Source organism: Glycine max, chromosome 4, assembly GCF_000004515.6.
Source record: "Glycine max cultivar Williams 82 chromosome 4, Glycine_max_v4.0, whole genome shotgun sequence".
Taxonomy (NCBI): Eukaryota; Viridiplantae; Streptophyta; class Magnoliopsida; order Fabales; family Fabaceae; genus Glycine; species Glycine max.
Window position 1 is genome coordinate 48,689,243 of NC_016091.4, and position 27,791 is coordinate 48,717,033.

A 27,791-nucleotide genomic window follows, 5' to 3' on the forward strand; every position below is an offset into this window, starting at 1 on the left:
ATATGAATTTCGCAAGCAATGACCTTGTTATTATGGAGTAGTATAGAGTGTGGACCATGGTCCTAGATCGAAGTGGATACCTCTAAATGTAGGACTATACCAAAAGAAGGCAGCACCAGACCGTTCTTTCCCACAAACATTCGGTCCCTCTGTTCCTTTATTTTATGTTTCTCTTTATAAGCTTGGGATCCAAACAAAGAGGCCATTGGAAACTTGACCACAATATAAATAATAATGATATTTTTATGTTCTTTTCTTAAAGATCGTATTTATACATTCTGTTGACCAATTAAATTAAACTTCTTCAACTCAGACACTTTTGTTTATAGAGTGTAAGAGAAATAAAAATAAAAAGTTGTTTTAAGTAGAATGTAAGAGAGAGAGAATACAAACATTCAATTATATTATTCCGCTTTATTATTAAAAGTAAAAAAAATGTTAAATTAAAGAAATAAAATTGAATATACCATTAAAAGCATAAAAAACCCTACGGGACCGGAATAAATTGTTTTTGTTAATCCGATAATTATTAAGTTTAATTCTTACCAGAAAAACAGTTGCACTTTAAGTTTGATAGGGGTTAGGTCTATTTGATGTGCAGCTGAAGGAAAAACATTTTAAGATAATGGAGTTAGTAAGTTGGAAATTAATAAACTAAAAAATAATAATAACAAAAGGAACCGACTCTGTGGATTTAGAAGATCTTTGTCTCATCTTTTTAGCCATTGGGATAATGACGTTCTTAAGCCGGGCCCAGACAACCTAGGGCACTTCAAGCAACTTGACTTGTTTATTGATGATTACTGTCTCAACTATTAGTAAACGCATACTTAGCAAGTGAGCAAAACTTATGAGCCTATTTTATATACCTATGGCTCTAACGCACCAGTATTTGAATTTTCCAACTAAGAACATTATTAGTGTTACAGTTGCGTCTTTCTCTCCTTCATATTAGGTCAAATTAAATAAAATATGGAGCTGACTCATCTCTTTTAGGTGTGCAATAATTGTCTGTAGAAGCAATAGTTGTGCAAATGCACAATGAAACTTCTAGACTCTTTCCTTACAAGATTTTGCTTATAAAGCTTTAGACAATCTAAGGTGCCTTTCTAAAAGTTTGCCTCTTTATCTCTTTCCGCAAGATTTTGGATATTAAGCTTTAGACAATCTAAGATCAAGAAAGCACTTGCGCATTGAAGCGCCCTCAATTTTCCGAGCATACAACGAGTGTTACGAGTCTCACCCAAAGCGTGTGAGAAAAATCTGTTAGACTAGAAAAAAGCAAGATCATTCGAAAAGATATAATAATGATCAATTGCTACCCCACCCATACATACTAGGTATGGTTACATTTAAAACGTAGGTAGGCATGATGCATGGAATGTAGACACACATTGATACTATTTATTAGAAGAGAAACAGCCAAATAGCAGTTAGCAGTTAGCAGTTGGCAGAGGTATTAATCAAAGTACGCCCTGTCTTAACTCTTTGGCCATGTAGTACCTGAACCATATCATATCAACTGCATTTGTTGCGTCACCACCCAGCATGACCCTTACATAAGATTTAATATAATCTCTCATTCTCTCTTCATTCAACTATCCAATCCCTCTTTCCCTTCCAACCGAAAGCCAAAAGGAAGATGGGGTTCCGTTGTTGCATCCCCTTGTTCTGTTGTGCCATTGTGTTTTAAATTTACAAGAGGAAATTTAATAACTTTTTTTGTTGAAAATTGTCTTTGACGTCACCTAAACCATGAGGTGATGCAACTTAAAAAGAGTAAACAAGCATAACTATACTGTGGATTAAAAGTATTACCCCCAGCATGAGCATGAATTAATTGATGCAAGATTATTAATTATTAATTAGCAATTTTGAATTTGAATTTTAGATTCGCAGTTTTGTTAGGGACACAGAGGATATACCAAAAACAAGTATATGATTTAAAAGAAAAAAATCTTACACATGAATTAATATAAAAGGAACAAAATATCTCTCTCCATTATTCTAGTTCTTGCAGATTTTTTCCTCCCCACCTAATTGGGACATTGTAGTTTCCTCCAAAAGCTAAGTTTAGCTTCATGACCACCCAATCAAATCAGGCCACTTGCACACCAATTTTGAAGTGCCATAGATGGCACAACCATATGATATGCATATATAATAGGAGTATAGTTGCATCCATTGGGCTCTGGAGGGGCTGAATAAATAGTTAAATGAGCAATGCAATTGCGCCACTTTCCACTAACCGACCTATGCTGCATGCGTGTTGACAAATCTTTCATTTTCCAATTCTCAACACAAATCTTTCATAATCCGTAAGTTTCCTTCTCAACGGAAAGTCACATTTCTACTCCACTCCACACGAAACAAACCCCTCTTATTTTTATTTTATTTTTAAAAAAATTCCCCACCTCACTATATATCTCACTTGCTTTCCCTTCAAACCCGCAAAACTCATATTTTCCACTCAAACTCCCTCTCCTTTCCCCTGCTTTGTCTCTCTCACACATTCACAACTCCATGCACTTTTTCTCTGTAGCTATCTAACAACTTGGCCTAGAATAAAATGGGCAATTGTCTTGATCTTTGTAAACCCAGTTCAGGGTCTTGCATAGCAAAAAAGGTTAAACTTGTGAGGGTAGCCAAACCAGATGGTAAGATACTAGAGTTCAGCACCCCGATCCATGTCAAAGATATCTTGACAAGTTATCCAGCTTATGGTGTTGGTGTTTCAAAGAAAGTCACAGAACATCTCTCCCCAGATCATGAATTGAAGGCAGGGAGATTGTACTACTTGCTTCCCTCTTTGCATTCCCCTCCAAATCTTAAATCTTTAAAGACAGGTGGAGGGATAAAGAGGATCAAAGTTATAATAACGAAGCAGCAGCTGCAGCAGTTAGTGACCAAACAGATCTCAGTAGAGGATATACTATCGGAGGTTCAAACGGTTGGTGTTAAGTTTTCAAGCAATCAGAAGACAAAATTGGACTCTATACCCGAAGAAGATGAGTAACATATAAAAATACTGGTCTCTCTCAATTTTCTAGCTGTTTAAGCTTTCCTTCCTTCCTTTGTTATTGTTCCTTCTTTATCTTGTAGTCATGGAACACTTGCCCGTTGTTGTAACTCTTTACTTTTTTTTTTTTTTTTAAAAAAGGAAGTTTGGTTGTAAGTACCGAAAGAAATGAAATATGTAAAGGCAGACATAGAACCTATAGTATAGATAAATAGTTCAAGGTAGTTTCTAAATTTTCCATTGGTATAAGTTTTCTTATAAACTTTTTTGCTCTCTCACGGATTAGTTATAACTTTGTTTATAAATTTGGAATGTAGAGGTTAGGTAATTGTTGTCCTAATTAAGATAAACAAAATATTTTGAGGATTAGTTTCTTTTCGCATCTCCTCGCAGGTTATGATCAATTTGATGTTTCAAAGACATGGCTGAACCAATCGAAACACAATTTTCATATGATGAAACAAAAGAAGAAGAAACTGACATTAGAAAATTATACAACAGCAGTTTTATTTAAACTTCTCTACGCTTAATACAACATATTTAACCCTTATAATGGGTGTATATATGTTAAAAACGTAAAAACATGGTAAAAAACCGTGTTGCATAATACAAAGCCCAAGCATATCTCACTGAACTTGGACATCAATAACCTTACGTTCAACCTTGGTCTTAGGAATGGTGATATAAAGCACACCATTTTTCAACTCTGCCTTAACCTTGTCCTTCTCGCAATTATCCGGCAGCTTTAAACGGGTATCATAGGAACTATAGGTCCTGCTTGACCAAGAATCATCTCCACCATGTTCTTGTTCACTTTTGTGGCCACCTTTTATAACAAGCATATCATCCTCCACTGATACCTTAACATCTTCCTTGGCAAGACCCGGCATGTCAAACCTCATTCTGATTTCATGTTCTTCATCTTTGATGTCCCAAGGGGCACGGATCTCCCCTCCTCCTATGTTTCTTCCAGGGAATGTCATGGTATCTTCGAAAACTCGGTCCATGGTGTCCAATATCTGGCGCATGCTCCTCATGGGTGACCACGGGTCCAAGATACCTGCAATAGGCCACACACACTATATGTCAGTGTACATGTTTTACTATGTCGGAAGCAAGTTCAGGTAAACGTAGCTACCATCACTCAAAGGCAGGCATTATAAATTTACAATGAATCACTTGAATTCTAAACATTAAAGAAGTCTTTTTTATATATGAACTTGCTTAGATTTTGAGTATCTACAGAAATTGACATATTTTTTCTCCGTTGTGCTTGTCATGGTTTCTGGCTTCAGGTTCAAATCTTTGTTTGTTTACTCATGAAGGTTTATCACTGGTCATTTTCATTCCATTTCAGTTGAAAGTGTATAACAGAATCGAACCAAAAGGATAATACCAATATCTGTAGCCAAGTGTCAAGTATCAATAATTCTTTTTCTTCTTTATGATGTCAAACTTGGGTTTAAAGCTATCCTATTAACACGAAGGAAGCAACAAAAGAATATGAAAATTTAGTGGCAATGGTGGAATAGATGACAACAGCAACCACTACAATATATGTAAAGAATCACCAATAACAGAATCACATTGAAAACATTTAATAATATCATTTGGAGATTTAAGATTCATTTAGTGATAAAGGAATAAGAAAAGAGAGGAGAGGGCGAGGCTCGAAATCCCTCCCCTAACAGAAACTAATATTATTAATAATTAATATTTATTGATAAAAAAATTAAATTCAAAATTTAAGATATTACAACAAAAACTAACGTTACTGATCACTAATATTTGTCGATAAAAAAATTATATACAAAATTTAGAATGTTGCAACTAGTTAATAACAATATATTTTAAAGAATATATTTTAGAGTTTAATAGACATATTACACGGTTAATTAATCATAAATCATTTAAGATAGTTATTCATCAAGTTAATATAATATCATTATACATGGTGATTTATAGTTTTTTTTTTTAAGATATGGTGATTTATAGTTGAATGATACTGTGTAATTGATTGTTTGTAATTTGAAAATTTCAAATTAAAATAATCATGCAAGACTAATGCACTGATCAATAACGCAATGTTAATGGTAGATACTTACCAAATGGTGAAATGTCCATGGCAGTTCTACGTGGCTTCTTCTCAACCGCGGTTCCTTGGTCACCCTTGCTAACATGTTGTACTTCCACAGAGTTGTCTTTGTTATCACCAGAAGCCTGAGCTCTCACCCTTCCTAGCCTTGGAAATTCCTTCCTTGATGGAAAAGAGGCCATGCAGGCTACAATTACATTGTTCTGTGGTTTGACGTAGGACCCTGTTTTTTGTGATAGTAGTAGTGATGAAGTTGATAGTGCTTGAGCCATTGGGATTAGGAAATAACGAAGAAATGAAAGGAAATGTGATTTTGATAAGCAAGGATCGATTTCAGCTTTCAAGTGTTGATGAGGGTGAGATGGGAGAATCGTTGAATATATAGAGAGTGGATGTGAAAGCTGGAGAAGGGTCTTGAGAGTTTGAGAGCAAGTATGAAAGTTCTGGACCCAACACTGGGACAACCTCGTTATTTTTGCTTTTATCTGACTACTAGCTTCGGGAATGGTCTTCAAAGGTGATTTCACCTCATGTATAATACTATTTTTATGGAAAAAATTTCGGTCTTTATGTTGTTATACATACTCTTTCCTTGAAATAGTAGCATCAACTTGTTTTTTTGGTATTTCCTAATATTTATATTGTTATCTTTATTTAAAAAAGTTAAATTAAAAAAATAGGAAAAATAAATAAAACAAGTTAATTAAAAAGAGTAAATATTAGGAAATAGCAAAAAATTATTTGTATTTTCACATACTAATTAACCCTGCAATATGGTATAAAAAATAAAAATTAACCCTTCAGTAGTAGGAGTTTTCGTTAGATAAAACTCTTCTGACTCTACTGCCAACTATTGTTACGATTAAACTCGAATCATTGGCCAATTTACAGAATTTGTTGTTTTTTTTTTCTCCTGGTCTCCTTGTTGAACAGTTGCCAGCTCAAAAGAAAGTAAAACTCAAAACTCGTATGCATTTTTCTTTTTCACCCATAATAAAAACCAGGTTAAATTAATGTACATGTTGTTAAATTATTTGATGATTTTTAATTGGATTCCCTGAGTCTGTTGTGGGATGCAGGGGTGCTTTGAGTGGGGGTTGAAACAACTAGTTGGTCCATTACACGGGAGACCTAACTATCACATATATACATGTAAGGTTTTCAATATTTCCAAATGATTAACGTGTCGCTTTTCATAAATAAAGAGAGAAGAAAAGCGTGTCGCTGGAATTCTGGTTGTTGATATATATTAGATGTGATAAACCCATTCTATATAGAAAGAAAAATAAATAAAACACCCTTCTATGCTCTAAAAGATGATTTTGTTCTTCAAAATTTAAATATTTTTCTAGGATGTATTTGATAATATATTCTCTTTTATACTTTGATATTAACCCAACAATTTAATTTAATTTTTTATTTCCTTTAATGTATAAAATAATAATATATTACAATATAAATTATTTAAAATATAATTTATATGTTAAAATAATTATTTATTATATGTTTCTTTATAATCTAATTTATACATGTAAAAATATTTATTTATTATATATTTTATTGTATAAAATAAACATTTATTACGTGTAATACACAGTTAAAATGCTAATTAAAATTCATTTTTTATATATCTGACTACTTAATTTTGTTTTTTTGGCGACACCAATTACTGCATATGATTTTGTATAAGAAAAACGATATAAGAACACTTTTACATTATAAATATCTATCTATTTATTTTTTCTTTTACCTTTTTTCTATTACATTACTATTATAGTATTATATCATTTACAACTTTTTAAGTGTAAAATACTACCACTTTTCACCAGTTTTTTTTTTTCCTTTAAATAGATTGCAACTGCCATCTGAGCTTTGAGGCCTACTTCATAAGGTCAGCATAGAGTGCTGAAGGGAATTGCTACGCACACCGTTTGTTTTACTGGTACATCCAGCATAACATATGTAATTTCCATATTACCCTTTCATAATTGAAATATGTTTTATGAATTAATTTAAAATTAATGACCCAAGTAGGAATCAAATATGTGACTTTTGATTTATTAGTACAAAACTCTAACCAACCAAGCTAATAGACTAATTATATTATTAAATAATTAATATCGCTATATATAACACTAAAAATTTTAATGTATATTTAATACACAAGTAAATTTACATAATAAATTTTGTGATAATTAATTTTGATCTAATAATTAATTTGTTTACATATATAAATCGTAAATGAAACCTATGATTTTTATTTAAAATTTATATATATATATATATATATATATATATATATATATATATATATATATATATATATATATATATATATATATATAATACATTGTTAGATCAAAATTAATTATCACAAAATTTATTATATAAATTTACATGTGCATTAAATATATATTAGAAATTTTAGTGTTATATATAACAACATTAATTTTTTTATAACATAATTAACCTATTAGTTCAGTTGTTAGAGTTTCGTGTTAAATCAATTCGTAAAACATATTCCAATTATAAAAGGACAATATGGGAATTACATATATTGTGCTGGGTTTACCAACAAAACGAATATTGCGCTTAGCAATTCTCAGTGCTGAATTGCTTGTAATTTGGTAGTGGCCTTTGTCATGCTCCATCGATCTTTGGGTTGATCAGCTGTGCAGCAGAACCCAACTCTTACCACACCAGCTATGGACTTTGTGTTGAATATTCATAATCATCAATAAGCCTTCGATCAGCAACCTTCAGTACTTCATTCTCATCCATGGCTGAGATAAATATGCTCAGGCTTAATCCTTCTTTGAATATTTCATCAGTTGGTCTTTTGGCAACGAGCATCTCTAGCAGTAGGATCCCAATATTAGAAAGTGTAAGTGTGACTATATAAGTTATGCACAAATAGCAAGTAAAAAAAAACTGCAAAACATTAATCTATACCTCGGGCAATGTAGCCAATGGATCCCTTCAGTCGCATAGTGTTACTCTGCATCTTTGATGTAGTTTGAGAGAGAAACCTTGCTGATGCAAGCTCCATTGGAGCTTGTAGGCCTAGGATCTTCTTCATCAATGGATTCCTTTGCTTCTTGGAAGATAAATGGCAGCGGAATGGAGAAGGAAGAGAGAGAGGAGACGCCACTTCAAGGAGAAGATGAGTCTAGAAGAAGCTCACCACCATAGGAGGCCATGGATAAGAGCTTGGAGGAAGAAGGAGATGAATGCAGGGAGAGAGAGAGAAGAGCACGAAATTTTGTGCTCAAAAGGAGCTCTGAAATCTGAAGTTAATATTCAAATGATCAAAGTTCAAAAAAATGCACACACATGACCTCTATTTATAGCCTAAGTGTCACACAAAATTGGAGGGAAATTCAAATTTCACTTGAATTTGAAATTGAATTTGTGGAGCCAAACTTTGGAGCCAAAATTTCACTAATTATGATTAGTGAATTTTAGTTATGGTTCAGCCCACTAATCCAAGATCAATTCCAAGATTCTCCACTAAGCGTGCTTAGGTGTCATGAGGCATGAAAAGCATGAAGGACATGCACAAAGTGTGACTATATGATGTGGCAATGGGGTGTAGTAAGCAAATGCTCACCTCCCCCTCTAAAATTTAATTGGATTGGGCTTCTACCAATTCAATTAAATTTATTTCCAACCACACACATCAAATATCCACTTAGTGCATGTGAAATTACAAAACTACCCCTAATACAAAAACTAGTCTAGGTGCCCTAAAATACAAGGGCTGAAAAATCCTATATTTCTAGGGTACCCTACCTACATTATGGAGCCCTAAATACAAGGCCCAAAAATAATGAAACCTTAATCTAATATTTACAAAGATAAGCGGGCTCGTACTTAGCCCATGGGCCCGAAATCTACCCTAAGGCTCATAAGAACCCTAGGGCCTTCTCTTGCATCTCTGGCCCAATCTACTTGGAGTTTTTCTATCCAATGCCCTTGCGGAGTAGGATTGCATCACTTGCCAATCCAAAATCTGCAACATCTGCAATCATAATTTCATCTAGAAGGACATTGGCAGGTTTCAGATCACAATGCACTACTGATGGATCACAGTCATGGTGCAAGTAGTTCATTGCTGAAGCAACATCAATGGGAATGTTCAATCTTTGCAACAAGGTTAGAGAGGATCCCGACTCAACATCTTCTGGGTATAAACTCACGTCAAAGTTACCTTTGGGCATGAATTGCATAACAAGGGCCTTGAATTCCTCTCCCTTATAATCAAGGCTGGAGCAAGAGAAGTGATATCCTTCAGAAGGTTCCAATGCCGTACATTTTTTAAAGCTTGACATTCAGCATTGAAACTCTGAAAAGCTTTGCTTTGTTGCAGGTCCAGGACTTTGACAGCAAGGGTGATAGTTTCACCGGTGCTGAAGCTGAACACATCCTTAAACACAGAACCAAAGCCTTTCTTTTTTTATTTGGGGACATCATTGTCCCAAATACAAAGAGCAGTGCAACGAACAAAGTCGTAGCATCAATAACTGCAAATATGATAGGGAGTAAGATCTTTGTTTTTATTTTGCCAACATCACACAGTGGAACTCCCAAATTCTGCACAATTTCCTTGTTAAGGCTACACAGTTGGTTGTTGTTACCTTGAAGATCGAACTTCGTAAGGTTCATAAAAACACCTTTCGTAGGAACATCTCCTTCTAAATGGTTGAAACTTGAAAGACAAATTTAATGTCTCTATATACTGGAGCTATTCTAAACTTTGAGGAATAGGGCCGGTGAGATTGTTGATGATAAATCCAAAGTCTAAAGGGATGCTAAATTCCCTAGATTAGTTGGGATTCAGCCATTGAATTTGTTTCTAGAACAACCCTCTATTTCCTTAGGAATGTTCCCTGACAACTGGTTGCCAGAAAGGACCATGGTCTCAAGCTGTGTCATGATGTTGACCTCATGAGGGAGCGAACCATGCAGAGAGTTTTCAGCTAAATACAAGGTTGTTAAACAAGAAAGCTGAAAAATCTCCTTTGGTATGGTCCCAGCAAGCCTATTCATGCCCAAGTCAAGAAAAGTTAATCTCTTGCATTGTCCAATACTTGGGTGAATTCTACCGAGAACTGGTTATCTCCAACTGCAAGGATATACAGATTTGTGAAATTGCCAAAAATGTATGAAATTTCCCCGGACAACATATTGCTGTATATCACAAGTTGCTGTTGATTATGTTGTGCTCCTATTTCTGATGGTAACTCTCCAGTGAAAGAATTGTTTTCATAAGACAAGGATATGAGATTTTGAAATTTTTTCATTCCTTGAGGAATGGTACCAGTTAGCAAATTATTAGCAACACAGAATTGTTGGAGATTGCCAGACAGATTAGCAACAGAGCTTGGAAGGTCCCCAGCCTAATGGTTATCATTGATCATGAGAATTTGCAATAGGGAAGAGTTTCTAAGGGAATCAAAGAACTGAAAATTCTAACGAGGTCGTGGATGAGAGAAAATTATTACCAAGAATCAGGTGGGTAAGGTTTTTCAAGTTGTAGAATAGAGGTATGGGGCCGTGAAATTTATTGTGAGCAAGGAGGTCAATGTATTGAAGATGTGAGGCATTGGATATGGAATTAGGAATTACCCCTTCGAATCTATTGCTAGCCAGAAATAGATTTTTTATATTTGGAAGATCATGTCCAGAATTTTGGGTTAACTTGCCTGATAAATTGTTGCTTGTCACGGATAAGAAGACTAAGGAAGAGATATTGAAGATAGAAGTGAGAAACTCGCCAGAGAAATTGTTCTCAGAGAGTTGAAGAGAGGAAAGATTGTGGAGATTGCCAAGTTCAGTTGGAATCTCACCCCCCAAACCGTTCCTTGCCAAGGAAAATTTTTTAAGAGAAGAGAGATTGCCAAATGATGGAGGAATTTTACCTGTGGGATTATTGACTGAAAAGTCTAAGATTTGTAGACGGTGGAGATGACCCAGCTGTGGTGGAAGTGTACCACTCTGAGATTGTTAGAAGGTAATTCAATGACATTGAGAAGTGAGAGATGACCGAATTCTAGGGGTATTTGGCCATGAAAATAGTTGTTGGAAAGGTCAAGTGAGTGTAGGCATGTGAGGTTGGAAGGTTGAGGGGCTAGATTGGACCCTGTTGCCAACTTTGGAGCATGTGACACCATACCAGATGCAGTGATTGGAATTTGAAGACCACCTGGACAGAACATTTTTGGGGTCACTCACTTGGGATTTGAATGAAAGAAGGGCATCTCTGTCTGTGTCATGAAAATTATGAAGTAGGAAACATAGGAGTAAAATAAGTTGAATGTTGATCATCGTGAGTAAAAGTAGGCAGCGGTGTTTTACATGTTTATGTGAAACTCAATCAGCATGCAGATATTTATTACTAAAATCCTTCCTAGGGTTCAGGTAAAAGGAAGGACGAAGACGCACTAAAATCATGATGGATCAACCATTGAAATTAAGGGGACGTATTGGATGGAGAGTTTAAAAAACTATTAGTTTAAAGTTACAAAAATTTGATATAAAAAAAAGTTACAAATTTTTTCTCTTTTAATTCTTATACTAAGGTTTAAATAACCTGTTGGCCCTTATAATATAAGATCTTTTTATTTTAATCTTGTTTTTAGTCCTTATAAAACTTGAATTTTTTATAATTAAATTCTTAGGTGCTTTAAAAATATCTTTAATAATGAATAATTTTTATTAAGTTCTTAATTACTAATCAAATTATTAATTAAAAATTTAATGTTATAATGTCAAATAGAAATTTAGTGTTTAATATTTTTTTTATTAACAATCAACACTCCTAAAATTTACATTGAATCAAAATCCTTAATTTTTAAAAATAAGGGATTCAATGTCTTTATTATTTATATAAGAATGTCAAACCTATTGATTATATAAAATAAAGAGGAAAAAATTATATTTTAGTCTATTTTTTGATAAATTAAAATTTTAAATATCTGATCAACTAATCTTAGGCCAAATTACTCATCAAATTAACTTTCACTTATCAAATCAAACACTCTGCACATTAATTAGAACTTTGATCACAGTCAAATTGAAATCTTAACTCACGTCACACTTTTAAGTTGAAAACTCAATGTTAATAACTCGAATCAAAACACCGATTTTCTAAACAAATATCCACTGTAATTTAATGGTTATATGCCAAGTCAAGTCCCTAAGGTTGCACCTCTATTATGAATATCAAATTATATTCTTTATTTTAGGCTTAAATGTAATTTGATTTTCTTATTTTTCAAAATTCATAAATTTAATTTTTTATTTTAAAACAGATAAATTTGTTTAGTTATTCTAATTTTTTAAAATCTACCATTTTAGTGTTCCTATTTTAAAATAAAAAACATGTAATCTTCCGGTTAAAATTTGAGATTTTAGTTTTTTCATCAAATTCGAAACATTAATGGGTTAAAAGATTAACCTCATATAGCCTAGATTTAGTGATGCAACACAAAATTATTTATTTAATCAATATCATAATTAAAATTATTCTTTTAACAATCAACAATTTCAATTTGATAAAATGATCGAAATAGCATATTTTACAAAATTGGATAACTAGATATTTCTATTTCAAAATATGAGACCAAAATTGAGCATTTAAAAAAATATAAGAACTAAATGTCTCAATTTGATGAAATGATCAAAATAACAGATTTTACAAAATTAAATGACTAAATGTCTTTATTTTAAAATAGGAGGACATAAATTATAAATTTTAAAAAAATATAAAAATTAAATATCTTTATTTTAAAATAAAAAATAAAAATTATGAATTTTAAAAAATAGAAAGACCAAAATTACATTTAAGTCTCTTTATTTTATCATTCGTTCTTAACATAGAATAAAAATAAATTGGCAAAAGCTTTGGTTAGAGTGGGACTCCATGCTAGTTGTACAGGCTTTCAGAAATTTAGATTTAGTCCCTCTGGAGCTTGTCTAAATTTGTCTAGAAAACTTGAAATTGAAAGAGTTTTTCAAGTTTATCTAAATGAAGGATTTTCGCAAAATTTCTAGAAAACTTGTAATGGCAAGGATTTTCTCAATTTTCTGAAAAAAATTGTAATTTTATTTAGGATGATGAATAAATATTTGTTGAGATGTTGTAATAGATGTAAGCAAAAGTTTGTCAAACAATATTAAATTTTTATCTTTTAGTATTTTTATCGTGATGTTTTTTATGGAATTTTTTAATTGATGATGTTATTTAGGCGTATTTTATCCTTTGATTCCACTTATTGTGCATGCTCACTTTTTAAAGTGACACACTTCCATCCTCGAACTTGCAATTAATTACTTATATTGATATAGATTTTGTATTGTTAGAAATGACCCTAATCTTGAATGTCTCGAACTTATGTTATTTGCTGTTTTTTTAGTAATATTTTTGTTGTTGCCCAACCTTTAAAGCTTGTTACGTTGCTGTTAAAGGTTAGACAGTAGCAAAAAGTATTGCTAAAAATTCATATATAAGTGTCAGTTTCTTAGAAAAACATTCGGTTTTTTTAGGAAAAATAAAAATAAAAATAAAAAATTGTTTGTATTTTGACATATGTTCGTTAGATAAAATTCTAAATCCCCTAGTTACCGGTGATGAAGTTGGAATAATATACATAAAATGATAGATATGAATTTGAGTGTGACTTATTGTTAGAACAAAGGAGGATGTGGATGAAAGTTTGAAAAAAAAAAAGGTTTCAAGTCCCACATCGCTTAGTATAAACACTTGAATAATGTTTCACTCCCTATATATAGAGCTCATCTCTTCATTTTTCCTTGCCCAGATGAAAAACATTTCCTCCTCAACTTTTCTTTCTCTCTTTCTTCCTGGGAACGTCGTGATTGATAGTCTGCTTGTACAATTTTTGACAGTGCCACAAAATGTCTTAAAGAAAGCGACATTGTCCGCGACTCAGCCAGTAATTTTTTCGGTTTACCATAAACTATTGTTCCAACACTTATTTATTAGTTGTAAAAATAAAAATAAAAAACTCTTTCTTCTATTGTAAACTAGGAATGGTCGTGAGTACAAATCTATGCGAATCAAACCAAAGAAAAAAAATTGGATTGGTACAGTGATGATTTTGGTAGGCCTTAATTAATTAATTGTATGGAAGACTTATTTATTTAGGATGTGACAGAGCACCTAACATAATTGTTTTTTGTGGACTAAACTTGAAGACGATAGGGTGAGGCGAGGAAAAAAAATAATGTTGGGGGCATTAGTCCAAGTCCAACCACATTAGCGTAGGGTGCGGGGCGAGGAAGAGTCAACGACGACTGGATTTTAACGCGTCTAAAAGATGGATCTTGATAAATACCACTTCTTAAACTAATATAGTTCCATCCTCTCAAACTTGCATTTTAGCAATGGCCAAATGGATCTCATTTGCTGCTCTTTTTGCAATACTTTTACTACTCATCTCTCCTGAGCTTGCAAGTGCTGCCCAACCTAGTCTTATTCTTCAACTCGGTTAGTTTTACAATCTCTAATAATATCCTTTCTTTTCTTCTTTCATTTATTCACCTTTAATTATACGCTGCAGGCCGAAAACTTTTCCAATGCGGCAGCGCCGCCGTCCCTGTTCGTGGAAATACCCCATCCAATGGCCGCTCCTAGAGGATATACCCCACCACCAAAACACCCACTCTATGGCTGAATATTTGAGATGTTAGCATCCTTCTTTAATTTTGTGATAAAAAAAATACTTTTAAAGATGTATAATTGTGTGTCATTACTATAATATATGTCATGTATGCTTAATTTCACTGAACCATGTGTACTACTGCTTATCGGTCACGTCCATTTAGTGGCCACACCTGTATCCAGCGAATAAAATTCTCATAATCAGTTTGTCCTCTAAAATTATTCGGTGATATGTATGTTGTGTATGCGGATAGCAAAACGCACCAAAACACTGCACAATTATGGAACAGAAATTGATTGCGGGGCAAAGGTTCCTCTTTGTTCCTTTAGATGCATCGTGCCTCGGAGGAGGAAGATCTAATCCAAGAAGATTCTAGTGTTTAGAATCAAAATAAAGCTGTCCCACTGGGTCAAGTGTTAGTGCATATATACGAATGCATAGTAGTTAATTGGTCGATATTCTTGTCAAGGTTTAACATACACGATCCCATTCGTTATCCCCAGATTTTGAGGCACATATTGTGAACGTTACATACGGTGAGATGTGCTAACAGTGATGCCTACGGTGAGGAGTGTTAACAGTGACGCCAACAGTTGGCGTCCGAAGATACCATATATATCACAAAATCGTAACGGGACTTTCCCAGATGCCGACCAAGAGGGTCGATGGGTACACTCTTAAATCAAAGTTTTCTTCCGATTGAAGTTGTTAATACTAGTTAACGGGTCAACTTTTTGGTTGAGTGTGGAAGAATGGTCCAACATATTTGCAGATCTGCATCTTCATGATCAACAACTTTGGTAGAATCTACAAGAAATTTAATATAGAACTAACCATTGCAATCGTGTGACCATGACACAATCAAATGTACTTGAGTCAGTGCATTAATATATATATATATATATATATATATATATATATATATATATATATATATATATATATATATATATATATAATATTTTATTTTTGAGAAAAAAAAAATACCTAATGGTGTGGTTGTATGTATGGCTAATATCTTAATTAGATATTATTACACATCGCGCGTTGTTGTTCCATTCCCAATTATTAAACATACATTTGCATTCTTTCAACTCAAAACAGAGCAAACAACTTCCATTTCAGCTTAAGATTTCACGAAATTTGTTATTGTGGCGTTCTCATGCTATTAGAGCAACTTTATTATAGGATCTTCACCTAAGATTTTGTTGTGAAAAATTCGTTCTTTGAAGATCTTGAGCTACAGAAAAATGAAAGATCTTCACATTAAAAGATTATTTCCTCCAAAAGAACTTGAAAATCTCAAGAATAACATTAAGAGAATCATTTTTTCCTCACATCAGTAGATTTTGGAGGTAAAATAAACATTCTATTTTGCACAATGAAGGAGATGAAAAGAAGAATGAATATCAAGCAAAAATTACAAATTAAAAACAAAAATAGTGATAAAAAAATCTTCCTTCGTTTGGCATGATTACTCCAGTCGTTGTCGTCATTGTGCGCAGATGTCCTCCATCGCTCTGTGCATGGAAAAGAAGGGAAGGAGGGGTGGAGGGAAAGGGGGAAGGGGAGGCATAGAGAAAAGGGGAAGGATGAGGAGGCAAATGGATTGAGGAAAAAACGAGGTAAGGACGAAGGTGAAGAGAAAAAGATTTTAAAAAAAAATTAAAAATGAACATTGGGTAACTTTGTAGAATTGAACGTAATCTTTCAAATTGATTGAGAAATTACTCTTATCTTTCAATCAATAGGCAACCATTATTATTGGTAATTTTTTCTTTCTATTCAGAGTGAACTATATTTTTTTAATTCGTAACCTATAAATTGAATACATAATGTTCATATTTTGTACACCAATTCTTCTTATCATCATTTATTTCTCAATTTTTTATTTATAATCTTAATCTCTTTGCTTTAGTTTCATTGTTAATGAATCCAACTCAATATAATTAGTAAATTTATTATAATTTTTTATAAAATTATCAACTTCTTCATTCGAATAAAATTCTTAAAATTTTCCTTCATTTTTTCTTACTTATCATCACCAAACTAATGAATGTTATGCAAAATAATCAATTCCTTTTTATTGAAAATTTTCAAACTCCGCTTCTTTTTCTCCTACTTGCCATTATCACCACCAATATATTTTATGCAAAATAATCAAATTTCTTTCAATAAAAACTCTTAAAAGTTCTCAAACTTTTCTTTCAATGCCACGAAACAATTCTTGGATGCTTAGCCTCCCAATAATTCTAGTGATACACAAACTCCTTCCAATGACATTGAAATATAATTTTCATAATTTTTTATTAAAATTGGACTAAAAAATATCACACTAATGGAATGAAGAGAACATTCTAAAAAAAAATTCACAAGTTTATTTTAATTTAGACTTGGTGTTATATTTAAAACAAAGCAAACCAAATCACATTTTTTATTTTTTTTATCTCTGGTTTGGGTGACTTTTTGTCCGGAAAGCATATCAATTCACACTGGGAATATCCCTACTTATAAGTAGTATGTTTAAGGGTAAAAATTTACTTGAAAATTCACTTTTGAAGAAACAAAAAATGAGATATTTCTGCAACTTTAATTTGTAAGCTTTAATAAAAATATGCAACAAAGTTTTTTTATTTTAAGAAAGTAATTAGTTACAAGGTAATTATATTTTACTTAACTTCTGTTTGATTTTTAAATTAATTAAGATTTTTTTCTTAATAAATAAAAAGATTAAGACAAAATCGGGTGAGACATATGCTAAGTCAAGTCGCTAGTAAATTCCAGACTGCAAATTGTTAAAATTTAGTTCCGTGTGTCGAGGGCTAAAGACCCATCGACGTAGCTAATCCTGTCTTCACCCTTAACATGTGAAATGGTTTGACATGAACATGACACACCTTTTTCCATTTTGTTTCCTTACTTGCCACTTGCCACTTGCCACTTGCGATTGATAAAGAAAAATATTCTTTTTACATCCAAAACTAATATATATCGTGAAAGAAATAGAAACAAAAATAAAGAAATATTAATATGATACATGATAAGAAAAGAGATTAAAAAATATCAAAAATATTTATAGGGTGTTTAATATTTAAGAATATAAAAAAACAAGACTCATTGATAAATTACTAGGGAGTAGGGACGACTTGCGCGGAGACTCGGAGTAAACGGTGGGGGCAGTGGAGTCACCTTATCTACTTTTCTACACTGTTGCTAGTTTCTCCAAAGTATTAATTGTGGAAAAGGTAAACAATTTTATTATATAATCCACTTTAAGTCATGAAGATTGAAAAGTGTTAGTAATACATTTATACCATATTTTTATTAGTTAAATTTATTAAAAATTACAAAGTTCATTAAATTAAATAAGAATCAAGACTCACAAATTTATAAGTTTTAATAAATTTTAGTCGATAAAAAAACTTAACTCAAAACATTTGTTTAAAATATGTTGCCAAATTTCTAAGACAATCTACACTCTCTCTTTTTTTTTTTTATAAAAAAAGGAGCAAAACCCCTAAAAAACAATCTATAATTAAATAATAGTGTAATTCTTTTTACAATATCAATATATTTAATTAAATATTTGTTATTATTTCTGTTTTTTTATTATTGTCCACCTATATACAAGTAAAAAATGCGTTCTAATTTGTCTATTTATTTATAAATCTAAGTTATATTAATTATGATTTTTTCGATTATACTTTTATATCGCTTAATAACTCACAAATAATAAAAAATTATTGCTCTATTATTGAGGAATGACGATTTAAGTAAAGGGTTTTGCTGATTAGTACATTTAGTTAGGGAACTGTTAAAGGAATTAATAAATAAAAATATAAAAATGATTAAGAAAAAGTGCATTAAAAACATTATTCATAATAAATTTTTACTTTTATTTTCATTTCTTAATCAATGTCTTAAAAACAATTGTTAACATTCTCCTAATGTTTAAAAATACTTTTAACAAAAATAAGAATATTAATTATATTTCTTAATTTATTTGCTACTAGCTAAAATTGGACCAATATAATCGGATAAAGGCAGTAAACTTTTCTATTTCGTATTATTTGTCATTTAGCTCAATAAAGATAAAGATGATTATGTACTTACAATTTAAACTCTTAAAATAATGTATATTTTAAATAAAAAAAGACTAATTACACTAATTTACAATAAGATAAAGATTATTATGTACTTACAGTTTAAACTCTTAAAATAATGTATATTTTAAATAAATAAAAAAGACTAATTACGCTAATTTACCATGAAAAAATAATTTTCTTTGACAAAAATGTTATTATTGAAAGAGTAAGAATGTAACTATGAATACTTAGGCCAGATACATGCAATATGAGGAATTGGTGTGGGGTGCATGCGTCCAACATTAGACACTATATAGTACACACTAGAGTGGCAAGAAATGGTCAGTGACCGTATGATCACAAGTTTCTAAAACATGATCTCCATCGATCATATATATTTCATCTCTATAAATACCACTTATTTTAGTGATATGCTACACACACATATAGATTTTGATAGAAATTAAATTAATGGCCTTCGTCGGTGCTTCCAAAATGATGTCTTCATTTGGTGCTCTTTTGGCAATACTTTTACTACTCATGTCCTCTATTATGCTGGCAACTGCAGCCAAACCACTCGGTATGCATGAAGTTGCCGTTAGTTTTTAAAGTTAATAATTAATTGTGACAATCATATATATACTTGGCTAGCTGTTTTCTTAACTGTAATTTCCTAACTTGGAACGTCAGATTCATGATTTCATCCTAGCTTCCTTATAATTTATTCACCTTAATTATGTACGGTGCAGGGCGAAAATTACTACAACAAGGTTATGGCGGGCCAGTTCCCGACTATGGCCATCGAGATCCAGTTCCCGTCCGCCCAACAGGTCGTTATCGCCGGCCAGATCCATTTCCCGCCTATGGCCATCGAGATCCAGTTCCCGTCCGCCCAATACATTATGGACCACCATGAAACCAATACCATCGATCCAACGGGGTGATAATGGTGTGATTTCATAGGTGTGGTAAAAACTACTAGTACTTAATAAAAATGCATGCGTGTCACTACTAGAGTAATAATATATATGTCAATTGTCATGTATTACTGTTATTAATTAGTCACAACCACTTAGTGGCCAGACCTGTATTAATTGCAGCCAATAAAATTCCCATTATCGCTTGTCCCTTTAATTTCTTCAGCGATATATAGCAAAATATTGTAAACCGCCTTACTTGCATGCACGAATATAAGAGTACCTTTACACACCACAGTCGCTTAAATTACTTTTACTATTAAGGAGTACTTTATCTTATAGTTAATTACGTACATCATTCGAGATGATTTATTAGGAGTTCAAATATATATAAGCGACAGTTTCTTAGATAAACATCCGTTGTTCTTCAGAAACATAATATTAAAATTCACCCATACTTGAACAATTATATAGAATCAGAAATTGGTTGCGGGGCAAAAGTTTCTCGTATATGTTCATCAAATCAGAATTTCTAATTCTGAAGATGCTATCACTAGTTAACGGATGTTAATTATTCAACAAAGAAAAAGAAAGAAAATAAGTAGATAACGGGTCAACTTTTGGTTGTGGAAGAATGGTCCAACATGTTGGCATTATGCGACACGACAGCTAGTTTGCAAATCTTCAAGAATATTAGTAGTACCTACAAGAAATGTAATACAGAAGTAACAGTGTAATCATGTGACAATGACACAATCAAAACATACATTGAGTTCATTAATGACCCCCGTATGGCTTTATATATTAGGATAAATATACTTTTAATCGTTTATGTTTTAAATTTGTTTAGTTTGGTTTATTATATATATTTTAAAAAGTTCAATTTTAAAGTAAGTCAAAATAATAATAATTTTTTATTTTGGAATATGATTTTGAATTTTATGACTAATTTGACACACAAACTTGTTTTATTATATTCATATATATATATATATATATATATATATATATATATATATATATATATATATATATATATATATATATATATATATATAAATATAGAATTCAATTGATGTTTGAATATAAAGACTATAAATATGATGAAAATTTGTAAAAAGTAAATTTAACAAGCAATTAAAACAAAAAATTTATGCATGATTTTTTTATCATGTTTAGCCCTTTTTTATTCGAATATCAATTGGGTTTTTATAATTTTTATCTAAATGGATTTAATGGGATAAATTTTATATAATTTAATCTAAAAAAGTTTAAATTCACGTCTCAATGAAAAATAATCATTATTTTAAAATGATCATTTTGACTATTTTTAAAACATAAAAAATGCAATTGAATATAATATAAATGACCTAAATATCTTAATATAACTAGACACCTGATCAACCTTTTCAACGACTCTATGCTATGTCTTTTAGTCAGAATCAAACTACTTAATGGGAATATTATTTTTTGGGGAAATTATACTCACTTTTCCCAAGTAATAATTTTCAAATGACAGTTACACTTCCTCCTCTATATATATATATATATATATATATATATATTGTTTTGTTTAATTATGCATACGCCCCTGCAATGGATATTTTTGATTGTATACTCCTTTATATATTTTTTTTAATCTTTTGATTCATTGGGAAAAAAGAGTTTTAACTAACTCAGAGTTTGATAGAAAGGTGAATAAAGTGTGATTAAGAATTATTTTTATTAAAAATTAAATTTAAACAATATTTGAATCATTCAATCTTAATTTCAACCGTATTAATTATTTATATTAATTCACTTGGTTAGATATTCCTTTATAATTATATGCTTAGAAAAAAAAAAGCGAGAATAGGAATTTTATTTGCTGCAATTCAGGTATGGGCCACTAAATGGTTGTGACCTGTGACTGATAGCACAGTAAATACACATGGTTCGGTGAAATTAAGTACATGACAATCGACATGTATATTATTATTCTGGTAGAGTAGAAATTACACACACACATTTTTAAATTGTTTTATTATTTCGCTTGTATGCAATCTTAGAATTAAAGAAGGATGCTAACATCTCCAATATTTCAGCCAAAGAGCATGCAGTTTGGTGTAGACTGGTTACTGGGTATTGGTTATTTCCCTCTTCTCGTGCTTAATGATTTCATGGATTTGGGGTATATCCTCCACCACCAGGATATGAACCATAAGTTGGTGGCAACTCTCCAGTTTGGAAAAGTTTTCGCCCTGCACCGAATAGAAGGTGAATAAATTAATTAAAGAAACAATAAAATAAGTAAGTAACATAAGATATAAAACATGGATAGAAATCATCAATCCCATGTTCCAAGTTAGGAAACTACAGTAAGAGAAACCCCTAAACAATATATGTGTGATTCTCACTACATATATTATAAAACTAACAGAAACGTACCGAGTTTAAAACTAGGCTGGGCAGCACTTCCGAGCTCAAAGGACATGAGTAGTAAGAGTATTGCTAAAAGAGCAGCAAATGACATCAATTTGGAGGCACGTAGGATGGCCATTTCTATCAAAAGCTATATATTTGTGTTGCTAATTGCAAGTTTGAGGATGGAACCATATCCCTTTAAGAATTGGTATTTATAGAGATCGATGAAGACTATGGAGATCTCTTAAAATAGAAACGTACGCGTACGTGATCCTCCGGGCACTGACTATTGTATAATCATGCATGCATGCCCGCACACCAATCTTCAGCTCACATCTCGTGTTGGTCTGTCACATATCATGTATCAACTACTTTTCGTGAAGTTAGTTGGACCAAATAATTAATAATACAGACCAGCAATACAGGGTAGGCAAATGGAAAAAGACTAAATATATGTTTGGAAATCCCGTAAGAAATAACTTTTTAGATAAAAATAATTTTGTCTAAGTACCAGGATTCTCCTTTGATTTTGCTTTCATTATGTTGTTATCAGCTGAATTTATATTAGAACATGTTTCGTACCAATTTTAACCACAAATCAAACATATATTAAGTGAATGTCAAACCAAATTAAACATTGTTTTGATCTTTACGGTCCAAGCAAAGCAATGTGTATAAATTGCTTTTTGTGAGGTTAGTTAGATGTCACATGTTGGAGTACTAAAAGACTTTACGTTGAACTTTGACTTCATAAATTGAAATGGTCAATAGAACAAATATATAGACAATATTCGGCTTTTATAGATGGGATGAAATGCGGATATTTTATAAATTTAGGTGCATTGTGTAAATGATTTTCAGTTTTAATGATGGAAATATTGGAACAAATGTAAAAACTAAGGTCCGTTTCGAGTGATTTTTAGTTTTGAGTTTTGAAATTTTTTAAAATAATTATAAGTTTTATGTTTTAGTTTTAATTTTTTTTTAAAATTAATTTTAAAATAAGATTAGTTTCAAATAAATTTTTTAAAAATTTTATATTGCATTAAAATTAGTTTAAGAATATTTTTATCTGGTGATAACAACATTAGTGATAATGGTGATGTTAACCGTAGGGAGAGTAATAAAGATATCAGTGGTGTGATCGATCGATCATGGTAACAGTAACAATGATGATGGTGGTGATAATACCGATGATGGTAACAATGACGATAACACTAACATTGATAGTGATGGTAACAATGATAATGTCGATAGTAATGGTGGTAATAATGACAATAATAATGATGATAGTGATAAGAGTGATAATCAAGTAAATCGATGAATGACAATAATAATAATAATAATAATAATAATAATAAGTGATGATGACGACGAAGATGGTATGTAATAATGACGGTGACATTAATGATAACATTAATTAAAAATTGTCATTGTCAAATGTAAAAAATGAGTTTTTTTAAATTAAAAATAAAATTCAAAAAAAAATCTTGATTTTTGAAAATAAGTGTAAAAATTATTTCAAATTCATTTTGTCAAACACATTTTATTTTAAAAATAAAAAATAAAAAACTTACAACCATACCAAAAGAACCCCAAGAGACACGTTGGATGAATTGTGAGAAAACACACACAAAATCAAACCGAATTATATTGAGTTGATTTGAACTGGGAAGGCATCATGACTTGACTGTTTCTATTGATAGGTGATTTTTTATTTAATTATTTGGTAAATATTAAATATTTTACTAAAAACAATAAAATAAATATTTTAAAAGTTCCAAAACATATAAAATTGAGGTTGGTTTAGTTTGTTTTGACCGTGGAGCAAATTTTGTAAGTAAAATTGTAAGATAAAACATGGCTATTTGATCATTTTATTAGTCTGAGTTTCTTTTTTTGGAAAGTTTTTTATGTTTAAATTTCCATTTGTCTGTATGTACCACATTACCAATTAAATTAGTAGCCACTGAATCACGGTTAAAAAAAAAATCAATTCTTAATATGTTTAAGTTTCTTTAAATGTAAAAACTTTAGTTTATACTATTAATTAATTTGATTTGTGACAAAGATTAAATTCTTTTATATATATATGAGGCAATCATGATGATTTTCTTATGTGAGAACAACGACTAAAAATTTACTAAAACCTCACATGATCACCATTAAATCTCTAAAATTTTATCAAACAAAACTCAAATCTCTAAAATATGTCAACATCGATCATGCATGCTTAGATTACTTTTTCCATATGCATCAAAGGCATTTGACATCATCCAGCTATAGCATTATCAGGTTTTCAATCAACAATTGCAGGTAAACATAAAAACATCTATATTGTTTCCCGACTATGCTTGAGACCATCGTAAACGTCACGCATTTGACATTTGAGTTTCATAGACACAGTTGTGCATATAATGAGCCATGAGCTATGTGCACTTTTTTTATGTGCATGAGCTATGTGTACTAAGACTAACGTAACTGTAAGTACTCATTTCATCCGTACAAATTGCAAGAGATGAAGGTTTCTTGACTCGTTGTCAAATTCAAGAAACAATTGATTAATTTTTTTAATTACTTTTATTTAATAATATTTTTTAATATATAAATTCAATTAAAAATTTATATGTTTAATATACATATATATTATCATAACATTTGTTATATTCAATAAATATATTATATATAATAACTATAAATATAATATTACATTTATTAATAATTAATACTATAAGAAAAATATCATATTAATAAAGTGTAAGAAGAATACTATATTAAAAATACTATATAAATACCATGCAAGAAATACTACCATAATAAATACTATATAAGAATATAATATATTTATATAAGAAAAATACTAAATAAGAAAAAATCAGTATATTTATAAAAATATTATATTAACAAAATTAATTAAATACTACTTTAATATATGTGTTATCACCAAACTGAATCAAACAATTTTGCCAAAAATTAGTTGGCTTTGGTTCAAATTTGATGTTTCAATTAAACTGAACTAAATCAAAATGCATGTATCTTTATTTTATGTTGATTCTAAAAATTAAATAAAATCACATCGCAAACAACCCTATTAAGTAATATGATGTGAGAAAAAAGAGATAAAAAATAATAGTTGGTAGAGAAAAGAGAAATAAGGTGGATGAAAATAAAAAAGATGAGTAGAAATAAATGAAAAATAAAATTAAAGTTAAAAGTGTTTAGTTGAAGACAAATAGAAAAGAGATTAGAGAATTTAAATCCTGTTTAAATGAGTCTCGCCAATTTTAAAATTAATTCTTGTTTAAATCTTCTCAATCAAACTAGTCTAATAATTTTTGTTTACTGTCCTCTCCTAATTTCTTATCTGCCGAATAGAAGCTAAGTGTTGATGAAGCATTATTTGATAAATAAAGAGTAATTATATATGAATCATGCACCATTTACTTTAAACACTTCTCATTTCTCTCCTCTTATTCTACTTATATTTTTTGTTCTCACTTCCTAGGTGTTGAATAACATATTAGGTATCCATCAAACATTTTTCAAATAAAAATGTCAATGTATCATCGTTCTCAAGGGAAGCCAAATGAACTTTTTATCCACCGAGTCGACACATCTTATAAAGCTTGTAAGTACAACATCTGTTTCTTTTAATTTTAAAAGCTTAAGCAGTTTGATTACAACTGATATGCATGATGAAGAGCATAGAGTCGTTGCAAAGGCTGATTTGTCTTTATATATATATATATATATATATATAGCCATACAGGCATAGTTGGGGATCTTTCTTTAAAAAAAACTGCACTCAATATGTTTTGATTAATTCTATCATTTTCACACGATTGTACTGGTTACTTAATTATGTGTTAAATTTCTTGTAGCTGCTATTAAAATTCTTGAAGATCAGCAAACTAGCTTTCTTGGCAAAATCCCAAGATGTTGGACCCCACTTAAACAAAAGTTGACCCGTTAACTAGTGATAACATCTCCAACTAGCAAGAGCAACTTTTGTCCCGTAACCGATTTCTGTTCCATAACTGTGCGCGCAGTGTGGTTTCATTTTTATTTTTTATTTTACTTCTAAAAAGCAACGTACATATGTTTATCTAAGAAACAGTTGCTCACTTGCTTATATATATGAATTATAATAAGAAAAATGTTAGAAACACACTTCTTCTTTTATTGGTTGAAAATTTTTAAAAATTATGAGTTTTACATTTTATACTTTTTAATAAATTTCTAACAAATGATGGAATGTGTGTTAAGATGAGTACGTAAGAGAATGTGTTGCTATAACACTCCTCTTATAATAAATCATCTTTAAAGGTGTAATTGACTATAAATAGAGTTCCTTAAAATAGCTAGTTAAAGTAATTTAAGCTACTGTCTAAGGTACTATACTCGTAAGTATGGCGGGTGTATGGACACAGGGGGTGGTTTCTGGACCTCTGATGGCCGAAAGCTGCTTTACTTGTATTTGCTTTTATGTTTTGGCATTTTGGCCATTGTATTGCTCTCTGGAACTTAGCTGATTGGGCCATTTCTTGTGCCCCAATTAGTTCTCTTAAATATATTATTATTTTACCTATAAAAAAAAGTACATGACGACGTATATATTATCATCCTAGTACTGACACAGACATATAAAAGTAATTTTTTTTATCATTCGTAAGAAATAACTGAATTAACATCTCCAATATTAATTTCAGCAACAGAGCAGTTCTGTTGGTAATTATTTCCCGGCCCCTTGGTGTGGTTAATGATTTTCATGGTCTTTTTCGATATCCTCCACCACCAGGATATTTTTTATATATTGATCCACCTTCAGCATATCCATATCCTCTGCCACTAGGATATTGGAAAAGTTTTCGCCCTGCACCGTATAAATTAATTAAAGGTCAATAAAATAATTAACAATTGAGAAAATAAATAAGGAATGAATAACTAGGATATTGTAAAACTAATTATATATAACGTACCGAGTGGTTGGGCAGCACTTCCCAGCGTGGAGGACATAAGCAGTAAAAGTATTGCTAAAAGAACAGCAAATGACATCAATTTGGAGGCACGTAGGAGGATGGCCATTTCTAACAATACAAAATCCTTTTTTGATGATTAACAATACAAAATCTATATATGATATATGTAGCTAATTGCAAGTTCCAGAATATATGGAAGTATATCACTTTATGAATTGGTATTTATATAGATCGATGAAGATAGTGGAGATTTCTTGGAAACGTGATAATCCCGTCGCTGACTATTTATTTCCCTAGCCCTATTGTCTAGTTAATGTTGGATGGATGCATGCATGCATGCCCGCGCACCAATTCTCTCTCATATGTTGATCCGTTACATCGAATAGTTCTAAATAAGCTAGTAATTAACAGCTGCTCATTTAATTTGACCTCTTAAAAAAGCAATGACTCTTGCATAGAATTGGACAAGATAATCAATAATACAGACAAACCAGCAGTCACCACGTGGGAAAAATCTAGAAAGATTAAAATCAATGTTAAACTCAACCTTGTTGCATCTGAACTTTTAAGTCACAGCAAACTACTAATATGTATAAATTGCTTTCGT

The 27,791-nt window shown here is 31.1% G+C and overlaps 3 protein-coding genes, 2 long non-coding RNA genes and 1 pseudogene across 5 annotated transcripts; 3 read left to right on the forward strand and 3 right to left on the reverse strand.

The window, feature by feature from the left end:
• Positions 1 to 2,454: 2,454 nt before the first annotated feature.
• LOC100527730 (uncharacterized) lies at positions 2,455 to 3,264 on the forward strand. The gene has a single exon (NM_001249619.2). The coding sequence runs from the start codon at positions 2,570 to 2,572 to the stop codon at positions 3,014 to 3,016; it is 447 nt and encodes a 148-aa protein (NP_001236548.1). The 5' UTR covers positions 2,455 to 2,569; the 3' UTR covers positions 3,017 to 3,264.
• A 182-nt stretch (positions 3,265 to 3,446) lies between these two features.
• LOC548078 (small heat shock protein, chloroplastic) lies at positions 3,447 to 5,459 on the reverse strand. The gene is made up of 2 exons (NM_001360308.1): positions 5,125 to 5,459; positions 3,447 to 4,079 (listed from the first exon to the last, which is right to left on the reverse strand). The coding sequence occupies exons 1-2, from the start codon at positions 5,384 to 5,386 to the stop codon at positions 3,646 to 3,648; spliced, it is 696 nt and encodes a 231-aa protein (NP_001347237.1). The 5' UTR covers positions 5,387 to 5,459; the 3' UTR covers positions 3,447 to 3,645.
• A 2,222-nt stretch (positions 5,460 to 7,681) lies between these two features.
• Positions 7,682 to 11,512, reverse strand: LOC102660103 (probable LRR receptor-like serine/threonine-protein kinase At3g47570; annotated as a pseudogene).
• Positions 11,513 to 14,481: 2,969 nt separating this feature from the next.
• On the forward strand, positions 14,482 to 15,191 carry LOC100499697 (uncharacterized). Its single transcript, NR_157235.1, has 2 exons — positions 14,482 to 14,625; positions 14,699 to 15,191. It is a non-coding gene; the product is annotated as an uncharacterized lncRNA (long non-coding RNA).
• A 4,130-nt stretch (positions 15,192 to 19,321) lies between these two features.
• LOC100527213 (uncharacterized) lies at positions 19,322 to 20,026 on the forward strand. The gene is given in 2 exon segments (NM_001249555.2): positions 19,322 to 19,465; positions 19,635 to 20,026. Coding segments are annotated over 2 exon segments (276 nt in total). The 5' UTR covers positions 19,322 to 19,356; the 3' UTR covers positions 19,802 to 20,026.
• Positions 20,027 to 21,741: 1,715 nt separating this feature from the next.
• Positions 21,742 to 22,497, reverse strand: LOC102664290 (uncharacterized). The gene is made up of 2 exons (XR_414095.4): positions 22,230 to 22,497; positions 21,742 to 22,042 (listed from the first exon to the last, which is right to left on the reverse strand). It is a non-coding gene; the product is annotated as an uncharacterized lncRNA (long non-coding RNA).
• Between the last annotated feature and the right edge of the window lie 5,294 nt (positions 22,498 to 27,791).

Coding starts and splice junctions, on each gene's coding strand:
- LOC100527730 (NM_001249619.2), top strand. CDS start 2,570: ATGGGCAATTGTCTTGATCTTTGTAAACCCAGTTCAGGGTCTTGCATA.
- LOC548078 (NM_001360308.1), bottom strand. CDS start 5,386: ATGGCTCAAGCACTATCAACTTCATCACTACTACTATCACAAAAAACA. Junction 4,080..5,124: donor CATGGACATTTCACCATTTG/GTAAGTATCTAC, acceptor GGCCTATTGCAG/GTATCTTGGACCCGTGGTCA.